Source organism: Pleurodeles waltl, chromosome 6, assembly GCF_031143425.1.
Source record: "Pleurodeles waltl isolate 20211129_DDA chromosome 6, aPleWal1.hap1.20221129, whole genome shotgun sequence".
NCBI classification, from domain to species: Eukaryota; Metazoa; Chordata; class Amphibia; order Caudata; family Salamandridae; genus Pleurodeles; species Pleurodeles waltl.
Window position 1 is genome coordinate 197,659,821 of NC_090445.1, and position 11,748 is coordinate 197,671,568.

The window sequence follows — 11,748 nt, forward strand, 5'->3', positions numbered from 1 at the left end:
ACCTGGCCCAAGGCACTGGTCAGGCTGAAAAGCATGATATTGTAGAGAATGCTAGGATAGCGTTCAGCAAAGCTCAGAAACTCCCACAACTCCCCAGTGAAGACAATACCTGGAAAAAGAAAGAAGAGAAATCAACATAAAACAAAGGGAGGGTCCAAATGATAGGGAAGTTCCCAAAGTCCTCTACGAAAGAACTAAGGCAAAGCCTTCTATGCCAGATATCCATTATGAAGATGCATGCAGACCACTCAAAATCGTGAGGCTATATTATTGTTCAGTCTCAGCTCTGGGACCACAGCCATCCAACCATGATATGGCCTACTGCCATCCGACTGCAGCTCACATACAATCCAAGACATTTTCTGCCACTGTCAAAGGTAAGCTGAGACAAGACAACTGCCAATGTCACCTGTTTATTTCAGCTGTACCGCCTAACCAGGGCCCTCTGGCCAGCAAGGCTAACTTCTGTATTGCTTCCAAGGCCACGGGAACTAAGATAGGTTGTGGGAGAATCACAATCCTCAGATCCGAAGCTGTAACATAACTAGTTTCATATATGGTACCAAACAACCCTGTGTACAATGTGGTGTTTACCACTCCAAAAAATGGATTAAAATAAGCAAAAAACTGTAGACTTTCATTAATTCTAGCAGCATGCAAGTTTCCTTTGAGGCAGTTCACTACTGTCATGGTATCATGGACTAAAGTGGTCTTACAAGCACCCCACAAATGACGTGCATAGTGGTCTCCAGTAGCACCTGTACTCCACAGATACAGCAAAGACAGGAATTAAACAATTGGAGCGGGCAGAAAGTGACTTGTATAACTATGGTGAATGAGCATAATCATTTATCATCACCCTCAGCACAGTTGTCTAGCACAGGTGCAATACGTTTCAATAACTGGATCCAGCTTGGACCTGATCATACTAGTCACTTGTGTAGGCCTTCTGGAACCCTAAAGCTGCTTTACAGTGCCATGAGAAAAAAGAACTAGGAACGAGGGGATAAAAAACAGGAGGGAAGAGGTAAAAAGACTTATGTTATGGTATGACCGTTGCTCATAGCAGTGAGGCTACTTTCTAAGGCTGTTTCAAAGCACTGAGAGTGAACAGAAATGTTAATTAGAATAAATGAAAGTTATAAGCTGGAAGCAAGGGAAAGGAAAATATAACATTACTATTTTAAATGCTCCCGTAGGGACTATGCCATCTGATGCTGCTCTTTAGTACATCAAAGGAACTGAGGATTGGTTGTTTAGAGAAAATGGGAATGGGCTGGCACATTGGGTGCTTGTAAAATGCTTACACAGCAGCAAGGGTTCTTCAAAGTGCCACTAGGCCACATAACCTCAACGGTCGGTGTTTGTACTCCTGGGAGGATACGGAAGTTCCCATATGCAGTCAGTCAATTTTCTTTTACTTGCAGTGGGTTTGTATAGATACACTGAAGCCTAAACAACTGCATGGCTTGGCTTTTCTCTTAGCACTACCTTAGTGGGTTGGCATAGCAATGTGATTTCATAGAACGATGGACAGCACTCAGTATCACTGTATGCAGATGACATGCTCTAGCATCTCAAAACTATCTGGGCTCTCCCCGCCACTGTAACATGCAGGCTGGAGAGATTTGCAAAAGTGCCTGCCTCAAGCTCAACTTGAACAAGTCCTGCCTCTCCCCCTTTGCGGCCACTACATCTGACCCAACACTAAAATCAACGGCATTCCCCTACAGTGGCAACCCATCATGTTCCGTTATTGAGGGATCATACTCCCGCTGACCTACTGGATGGTAATCTAATCCGAGCGGTAACCCCCTGAGATGCCAAACGGTGTTCTGGCAGGCTCTACCACTTTCCGTGGCGGGTCGTTTAGCCCTCACCAAAATGGTCATGCTGCCACGCCTCCTAAAGTATTTCACGAACTACCTGTTGTACATAACAAAAATATTTTTTCTCTCACTGGAACAATCCACCAGAGACTTTATATGGCATGCCTCGCGCAGCAGGATGGCCCTTACTAAACTATACCTACAGGGTGGTCTGCTCATGCCAAACTTCGAACATTACTATCCGGCTTCCCAACTTCAGTACGGGGACTGATGGGTCGGCAGCTTGAGGAGACAGCGTTGATTTCTCTCCACAGGACATATCCCACGTACTGCAATTGTTTCATATGTTCACTAGGATGCCGGTGCCACAACAGCCAATGCTACAAGTAGCATATTGCTGTTTCAAGAGGAGCGCCTTCCTCATGAGGTCGGTGACACCTTATACACTGACCCTGCCAATATTGGGTTTGCCACACGAGGCCATGGCAACCACGCAGCAGGAACTAAGTCATTGGCATGAGGTAGGGGTGCACTCACTGGGTGGCATTTATCACAAAGGCATACTCCTTACCATGGAGTGGCTCATGGCAGATACAGGTCTTCCTCCAGGACAATTCTGGCTATACACCTGACATCATCCGGTCACTGAACGTGCACTGCGGTGCTGTACAGCAGGAAACGGACATGCACTTAACAATTCAATATTTGCACGTGCTGGGAGACATCCGCCACCTGATACGGTGGCTGGCTGATTCCTTATGCTCAAACGTCCCTCGCCACACTACGTCAGCACTGGGACACTGACCAAGGTCAACGTCACATGGACAAGGAATGGCAGCTCATTTTGGCATACCCTCTACTGGTGTCCCGTAATGCCAGGTTTCGGCTCATACAGTGCTATGTGTTACAGAGGGTATATCTCCCCAAAAGCTCACCAGCTCCTTCCAGCACACCTACAATGACTGTTCCTGCCGCCGCACATTGGACAAATACCTCCTCTATATGTTCTGGAAGTGCCCAGCGCTCTCCTAGTACTGGCATGAGATCACAACTCACCTGGTTAGATGCACAGGGTTCACAACATTGCACACCTGTGAAATCTGTCTGCTGCACCAAATATGCCGCACCAAGAAAAACATGGCAACAACACGATTTATAGATCTAGCTCTAGTCCTAGCCAAACATCAGATTACATGCAAAAGGAAATCACAGTTCCGGCAGGATGAGCAATTGGCATATTGCCACAGTGAAGATGTTGGGGAGGCCTCACTGTCTTTTACATGAAGCATTTCATAAACCTGCTTTATCGTGCGGTTATATTCTCGTCATAATCTGCATGTAGAATTCCATATCATACCAGCACACTGGCTACTACCCATCAATTGACTTACAAACGGTCTGAAATTATGGCTTTCACGTTGTAGCCAGTTTCATCTACTAAAAAGATACTGTTAAATTACATATCTCCAAGGTTGAGCCTGAGGAACTCTAAGGTCACACAACTGGTAGTGCAATAAATGGATGCCATTGGATCGAGGATGTCAGGTTTAGAAAGAAAGAAAAAACACTTGATCTTTTTAATATTTACAAAAACACAGTGAAAGGTGAAGAATAAAAAAAAATGCTTTAAGATTGAATTTCTGGCTGCTTATTTCACCAGAGGCTCAACAGACACGAAAGTATTAACAAGGTATTGACAAACTGTCCACCATTTAAAAAAAAAAAAAAAAAAAAAAAAAAAAGAAGTCGTGGCCAGTTGTAAAAACATCTGGCTGCTCAAATATCATCTAGGTTTCCGATAAAAGAGAGACTAAACACTGCTCTCAATGGTAGGAGATGATGATCCTGGAAAGGCAGGAGAAGAGTTCAACCTGCTGGTCCAGTGTACAATATTTCACACGGTAGACCACAAGATCCTAGCAGACTTGCAGCAGTCAGTTGAGACATACTGAATTAAAAAAGTTGCTTTAACTGTAGTTCGCCAGCACTGTGTGGTCTTTTCCAATGAGGTGAATATGCTACTAAAGGTGGTGATGTTCTTGGGCCTTTCAAGCATGCAGTCCCTTTGACAACTATTGCTAAGGTACCGGGACACTCCCACCCAGACGACGGAGAATGACTGAATTGAGCGAGTTTATGAAAGAACCAATGATGTAACAGAAGAAACAAGTTACTTACCTTTAACTGTAGTTCTCCAGTATTGAAAACCTTCATAGATTCACATGCTTGAATCATTCCCCGTCGTTGAGATGGGAGTCCCCGGTGTAATACAAAAGCCATGCTCAATTGCATATAAAGCTCAGAGGCACTAGGCCTCTTAATTTAGTAACATCTTATAGCCATTTTATAAAAAAAGGACCAAACTTAACAGACAACCAATCAGCTTGCACCACCCTATAGAACCCTCCTGTGAGGAGCTGATTTCCCTCAGATTTTCCAAGCACAAGTGCAATAATACATCTAGGACTAAGGAAAATGAAGGTGAGCTCCTCAGGGGAGGAAGGGTGGGTCACATGTGAATCTATGAAAGTTTCCAATACTGGAGAACTACAGTTACAGGTAAGTAACTTGTTTCTTACTCCAGTATTAAAACTTTCATAGATTCACATGCTTGAATCAGAATAGTAAGCAGTGGATAACACATTTTCGTCCTACAGATAGCAGCACAGCACTCTGAAATGCAAACTGGCATGACAATATGGACATACACTTCTTTCTACGATCTTCAGCCTTATTTTAAAGAAAATGTGAGATAACAGAAAACAAGCGGATGGAGGGAAATAATGATTTAGCTCACCTTCATTAAAACAGGTTTTAAAGGACCGCTTGCCCAACGGCTGCACCCCGAAGTGACTCCGTGTCCAAGAAGTAATGCTGCGTGCAGGTGTGAGTTGTCCTCCATGTCGCAGCTCGACAGATGTCTTTAATTGATAGACCAGCAAACAGCGCACAGGACGGAGATATAGCTCTGGTGAAATGCGCTCTCACACTTGTTTGCAATGGTCATCCTGCTTGCGGATGGCAGAATATGATTGTGTCTTTAATCCATCGGGATATAGTCTGTTTCGTTACAGAGCGAACTTTTCTAGTGGCACTGAAAGCTACAAATACCTGAGTGGACTATCTGAACGACTTTGTTCTGTCCAGATTAATTTTATGCACCTTTTAAGGTCGAGTGAATGGAGAGTCCTTTCTGCAGTAGTTTGCGGGTTCGGGAAGAAAGATTTGAGCACCACCGGCTAGTTCATATGGAAATCCAAAGACGCTTTAGGAATAAATTTGGGATTGGTGAGTAGGATGACTATCTTGTTTGAACTGCAAAAAAAGGTTCTTGTATAGTGAAAGCTTGAATCTCACTAACTCTGCGCGTCGAAGTAAGGGCGAGAAGAAGAGCCACCTTCCAAGTGAGTTATTTGATGTCCACATAGGCTCAAAAGGCTCCTTCATAAGCTGGCCAAGGAGGATGTTAAGTTGCCATGCCAGAGGTGGAGGCTTTACTGGAGGAAAAGATCTGAAGAAACCCTTCACGAATTGCCTGACTAATCTGAGAAAGTATAAGGATGGCTTGCCTGGTACTGTTCTTTTTCTGGAGATGGCCGCTAAATGGACTCTAATTGAGGAATGGGCCAGTATGGAATGTGCCAGTTGTAAGAAATATGGCAACACCGCCTCCGGTGCGGAGGAGAGAGGGTGCATTATTTGGGTTTCACACCACACTCAAAATAGTTTCCACTTTAGGCAGCAAGATTTGTTGGTGCTAGCTGCATGTGCGTTAGCTAGTACTTCCCTGCACTCAGTCGGTAGATCTAGATGGCCGAATTCGTTGTATTCAGGAGCCATGCGCATAAACTTAGAGACTTGGGATCCGGGTGCCTCACTTGCCCCCAGTTGATAGTAAGCAGCTCGGGAACTGGTCTGAGTCTGATGGATGGACTAGCAGACAGGAGAAGCAACTCCATGTACCATGGTTGACGCAGCCACGCTCGAGCTATTAGGATCATTTGGCAGGGTTCCGACTTCATCTTCCTGATCACCCTTGAGAGGAGAGGGATTGGAGGAAAAGTGTAAGCACAGATCCCTGACCATGCGATCGAAAATGCATCCCCCCCATGATCCCTGTTGGTGATGCCAGCTTGCATAATGTCGGCATTTGGTGTTCTGGGAGGATGCAAATTGGTCCAGATTCGGTTTTCCTCACTGGTCGAAGATTCAAGCTAGTGCCCTCTGGTGTAATTCCCACTTGTGAGAGGATGTCGCCAACCTGCTCAGAGAATCCGCGATGGTATTCTGTAGGCCTGGGACATGCTCCACTGTTATGTGGACTGAGAGGTTAATGCACCATTTCCAGATGGTTTGCACTTTGAGAGAGTATGTGAGAACGTGTCCCTGCTTGTTTAGGTAGTGCATTGTGGTGGTATTCTCTGTCCTGAGAAGCACTGCTGACCCTCGTATTCTTGGAAGAAAGGCTTGCAAGGCATAATAGACCGCCCTCAGCTCTAGAAGGTTTATGTGGAAAAGATGGTGAGAAGGTGGCCACTTGCCGCTCACCCGAAGCTCCTGCAGGCATCCTGTGAGCGATGCATCCGTAGTTACATGGAAGAATTTGTGCCAAGAAGCTGAGTCCTTTTGAAATGTTCTTCGGAATTGTCCACCAATCCAGAGAGTGGATCATGTGCGGTGTTATGAGGATGGTATCCTCGAAGGATCCTCGTGCTTGCATCCATTGCCTGTCCATCTCCTCCTGAATTGGGCGCATTCGCAGGCGGCGGAATGGAATGAGGCTTATACATGACATCATGCCTAGTAATGACTTGTACCGCCAAACTGAAAGACACTTTTTTCTTTGGAAGTGCCTTGCCAGTTGTATTAACCTTGCTTGTCTGTCCGGTGCTGGATAGGCTTTGCTCTGTTGAGTGTCTAAGATAGCCCCTAGGAAGGCTAATCGAGTGGATGGCTGTAGGAACGATTTTTCTATGTTGAGCGTAAGGCCTAATTCCTTGAAATGGCGCAGAGTCGCCTTGACTGAGTTTTCTGCTGACTGGACATCTGGAGCTTTTACTAGCCAGTCGTCGAGGTAGGGACAAACCTGGTGTTTGTTTCTCTTTAGGTAGCCCGCCACTGGCGCTAGACATTTGGTGAAGATTTGTGGTGCTGAACGTAGGCCAAAGGGAAGGACCTTGAACTGGAAGTGTTTGCCGTTGACCACAAACCTCAGGTACTTTCTGTGGAGCGGATGAATGGAAATGTGAAAGTATGTGTCCTGAAGGTCTAGAGAGGCCATGTAGTCTGCTCAGAAGCTAGAGGACGTCTTGTAGGGTGACCATCCGAAATGTTTGCTTCTTGAGGTACTTGTTTAGCTCCCGTAAATCCAGAATTGGCCTCTATAGGCGAGACTTCTTTCGGATGAGAAAGAAGCAGGAGTAGAAACCCTTTATCCTCTGGGAATGCGGAACAAACTCTATAGCCCCTTTCTTCAGCATGGTTATTACCTCCTAGCAGAGCAGACAAAGGTGTTTTTGTCGGGTCTGGGATGGAGGCATTGAAGGGGGAATCTGGGTAAATTCCAACAGGTGTCCGAATCGGACGACATCCAGCACCCATTCGTCTTTCGTTATTTGTTGCCACCGTTGGATATGATGTTTTAAAATTCCGTGATAAATTGTAGGAGGAGAGTGTAGAGGACGTGTCTTAAACTGTCATTGTCTAGGTGTGGATTCCTTAGGTTGTCACCCCAACTTGTTCTTGTGTAGGGCCTGGTATAGACTGCGGGAGGCAGATGCCTCTGCTGGTATTGTGTCCTAGAAGGCTGGAACGTGGAGGAATAGGATGGATACCTATATTGCTGGTATCCTCTGTGAAAGGAAGGTTGACCTCTGCCCTTAGCAACACGAAAGGGCACTTTCCTGTATTGCAGAGTGCCTAAGGATTTCACCATCCCCTTACCAGATTTAATGGCTTGAAGAGCGTTGTCGATGTGCTTCCCAAATAGTGCTTCCCCGTCAAATAGAACATCCAAAATTTTTGTTTGTACCTCGGGATGAAAGTTGGTGGCTTTGAGCCAACCTTGACACCTCAACACAGCTTAACACGCGAGTAATCTGAAGCCCATTGCTGCTATATCTAGCGCACAATCGATGATCTCTGCTGAAGATCGCTGGCCCTCTACAAGTACTTTTCTACCTTCTGTTTTGGAAGCGTCTCAAAGCTCTTTCAATGATTGGGACATGTCTGACAAGAGCTGTCGATCATATCTGCCAAGTAGAGCAAAGGAATTGGCTGCCCTTCCTACAATAGCGGACCTGGAGGAGAAACGCTTGCCGATATTATTCAAGCGTCTCCCTTCTTTATCCGGCGGTGATGTCAATGGCGTAGAGGGGTTCCTGGAGCGATGTTGGGCGGCTTGCGAAATCACAGAGTCCAGCTTCGGGGGGCCTGAGAGGCAAGCCAGAGCATCCTCCGCGGGTTTATATGTTTTATCCAGCATCGGCAGCACTGCAGGGACCGTTGCCGGATTCTGCATAATCTTCAGGCCCTGGCTCCAAATATGGTCTATGAGGGGTATATCTCTGACCATCTTCCTGTGGGGTTCTTTAAAATCAATCCTGCTGAGTTGCGGGCACTGGAAGATCAAACCGCGTGGCGACACGCTCACGCAGATTATGGAAGCCACCTATATCCTCAGGTGGGGACTCCACCACCGGTGCTGTAGGAGAAGCAGGTGCCAGTAAGATGTAATCATCCCACTCATCGTTGTCCGGCTGTATTTCACCTTCCTCCACATCCTCGTTGGAGGAGATCCGATACCTTGGTGTGGAAAGAACAGAATGCTGTAATCTTGGTTGAGGAGTATGATGCGGCTGCTGCAAGTGAGGAGTTGTTGGCTGAGGCGGAAGTATCGGTTGTTGAACCGATGAAGGCTTTGCTGGAAAACGTTCCTGTTAGTCTGCCAACATTGCTTGTAAGTCTGAAACAAGCCCGGGGGGGGGGGGGAAGACCGACTAGCCCCAGCTGCTCATAATTGCTTTGCGTATAGTATGAAGCATCGTCATCCGAGTATTCTTGGCATTTAACCCTTAACTGGTAAGGGCTGCTAGCAGCTCCAAAAATACCCTCCTCATCCGAGTCATCGTCAGCTAAGAGATGTGAGAGTAGAAGGCTGGAAACTTTGCTAGGGGACGTGACTGAGGGCATTAGGTGATATTCCTGTGTGCATCCTGGTCCGCTGACGAAAACAGAGGCAAGGAACATGGTCTCTGTATTTTCGCTGCAGTCTTCGTTGTCGACAAGAGATGTGCAGCCGACGGTGGTGGCGTCGACGGGGGTATTATCAACAAGAGCGTCAACAGTGGAAACGTCGTCGACGGCTGGAGTGTCGTTGACGATGCAGTTGACGGCTGCTGCTCTGTCGAAGCTGTGTCGGCGAGGCCGTCGACAGTGGAAACAGGATCAGCATACCGTCGACGGCGCAGAAGTTGGTTTCTTGAAGGTATGCTTTACCTTGAATGGTGGTGTCGACGGCTCAGAGACAGGCTTCTTTTTTTACTTTAAGTCTGAAGATTTAGTCATCATCCTTGAAGGACTACCAATTTTTGAGGATACCTCAGTAGATTTTTTAAAAGCTTTTCTGGGTTTTTCCTCTGAAGAAACTTCAGATTATCATTTGACAGGTGTTTTCGCCACAGAAACAGAAGAGGCACTATCCTCATCAGAAACAGGATTGTCCCTGGATTAAAAACTATTTTTGCCAGTTGAGAAGACTACCCTCTCTGTCCATAAGATGCTTAGTAGAAAAGGTTCTACATACCTTACAGTCTCTAGGTTTATGGCAAGGCTAGAGATAATATATGCAGTCCTTATGCTGATCATCCACATGCAGCCTTTTCTTCGTGCAGGTAGCACTGGCTCTGAAAAAACCCTTTTTATGTGTCTGACATGGTAGCCAGGTTGACCCACCTTGAATGATTTCTGAAGAGAAACAGTATACAAATCTCTTCAGAAAGGATTTCTGAGAGGAAAAACTAAGCAGAGCTCAGAGGAGACTCCTTAGCACAGCGTGCGGTGGAAAATCTGAGGGAAATCAGCTCCTCACAGGAGGGTTCTAGAGGGTGGTGCAAGCTGATTGTCTGTTAAGTTTGGTCCCTTTTTATAAAACAACGATAAGATGTTGCTAAATTAAGAGGCCTAGTGCCTTTGAGCTTTATATGCAATTGAGAATGGCTTTGGTATTACATCGGGGACTCCCATCTCGATGACGGGGAATGATTCAAGCATGTGAATCTATCAAAGTTCCAATACTGGAGTAAACAATGTTTTAAAATTAGACAAATTAATTTCGGATAATCTAGCTTCTGTTTGTTAGGTGCTCAATTCTTGCCCTGGACTCATGCTTTGTTTAGTATTTATACTACATCACTTTTGGGAAGTTATAAAACATCACTCTCAAATTATAAGCTTAAAATACTGGTCATGCTTACCAAATATAGCGTCAGTTCGGGCCATGCCACCAGATGTCCATTAGAGCAACCTGAACATGTATGTTTAGGAGCACGGTCCATAGACTGGCGCCAGGAGAATTGCTGGGGGTTGTGTAAATTCACATGTTGCTTGACAACCGGGTGCATTTTAGTGCTGAAAAAGCACTGTTTCTAAACTACATATGCCACATGGACAATACCAGCACGTCTGCATAAGCATTAAAATGGCTGCCCTGTTCACTTACTATGTCCCAGGTTTGACAAGGACACAAAAGGGGGATATTGCTCATGCATCTATGCCCACACATACCATATACCATATAGTGTACCCTGCCTTAGGGCTGAAAGGCCTGCCAAAGGGGTGACTTACCTACAGGGCGTGCAGTGTATGGTGGACCGGTCACACAGGCTGTGTGTGTCATGTTGAATTTCTTTTGCATTTGCATCAAGACACTCAGCCTGCAATCGCAGTGCCGAGTGCACCTGAATGCATGGCCCTAGAGGGTGGCACAATCAGTGCTGCTGCTCGCCAGGGCCTACAGTTAGTACACCTTGCCCTGGGTACCTAAATATTATTTACTATGGACTTCTAGTGGCAACTAAAGGTGTCTCCAATTGTGCCAATGCATCACAACAGTTTTGGGGAAAGCGATCTGGCCCAGGGAACCTGATTAGCAGTGGCTCTGGGCAATAACAATTTTCAGACTACATGATTTACAAGCAAAAAGTGGGGGCTAACCATGTCAAAAGAGGCCTTTTCCCACACTCTCCATATTAATAAGCTGCTTGCTCTGTGAGTTACCCTGTCTACTGGTTAGATGACTTTTCAGTTTGTTTATAGGCTTCCTCAGCAGATCCCAGAGACTCTTGAGACTAGGTTCTTAGATTTTCTGCTACCTACTAAATTTGGCATTGAGAGGCGCAGCCCTACTGCTTACATGTACAGTTTGTTGCAACTTGATTATGAGGATAACTGTATTCAGAAACCAAAATCTCATTATTTCAATTAATCACAGCAATGCAGCATATAAAAGCAAACTTGAAAATTATGGAGTTTTGCTTAGTTAGTCCAATGAATTCTGGGGGACCAGGACCTTTCAAACTGAAAGGCTTGTTTTTGTTTTGGGTGAATGAAGGCACATACTGATCTGTGGGAGGTACAAGCAGACAGAGGAGGATGGACATTACCTGCTCCCAGCATCAGAGTAGACCAGACATTGATATTCAGCATCATATGGTTGGATCCGGTTTGGAAATGCGCCCGCATATGATCTTGTGACACCCCTGTCAAACCGTCCAGGGTTAGTGAAAGCAGCTGTATGGAGGATAGATGTCAGTGATGAGCAAAAGGTGTCATAAAATACTACTTTACCACCTAGAAAAAGCCAAACATAATCCCAACCACAAGACTCAGACACCATTTGCAATCAACAAAGTCTACGGGT

The 11,748-nt window shown here is 45.7% G+C and overlaps 1 protein-coding gene across 4 annotated transcripts in view; it reads right to left on the bottom strand.

Annotated features, from left to right (window-relative positions):
- SLC35B1 (solute carrier family 35 member B1) overlaps nt 1-11,748 on the bottom strand; it is a 179,389-nt gene that overhangs the window by 15,587 nt on the left and 152,054 nt on the right. For all 4 annotated transcript variants that reach the window (XM_069237803.1, XM_069237806.1, XM_069237804.1 and 1 more), the window contains exons 7-8: nt 11,492-11,618; nt 3-109 (exon numbers count right to left, since the gene is read on the bottom strand). In XM_069237803.1, coding sequence (XP_069093904.1) covers nt 3-109; nt 11,492-11,618 — 234 coding nt within the window. The remainder of the gene's footprint in view (nt 1-2; nt 110-11,491; nt 11,619-11,748) is intronic.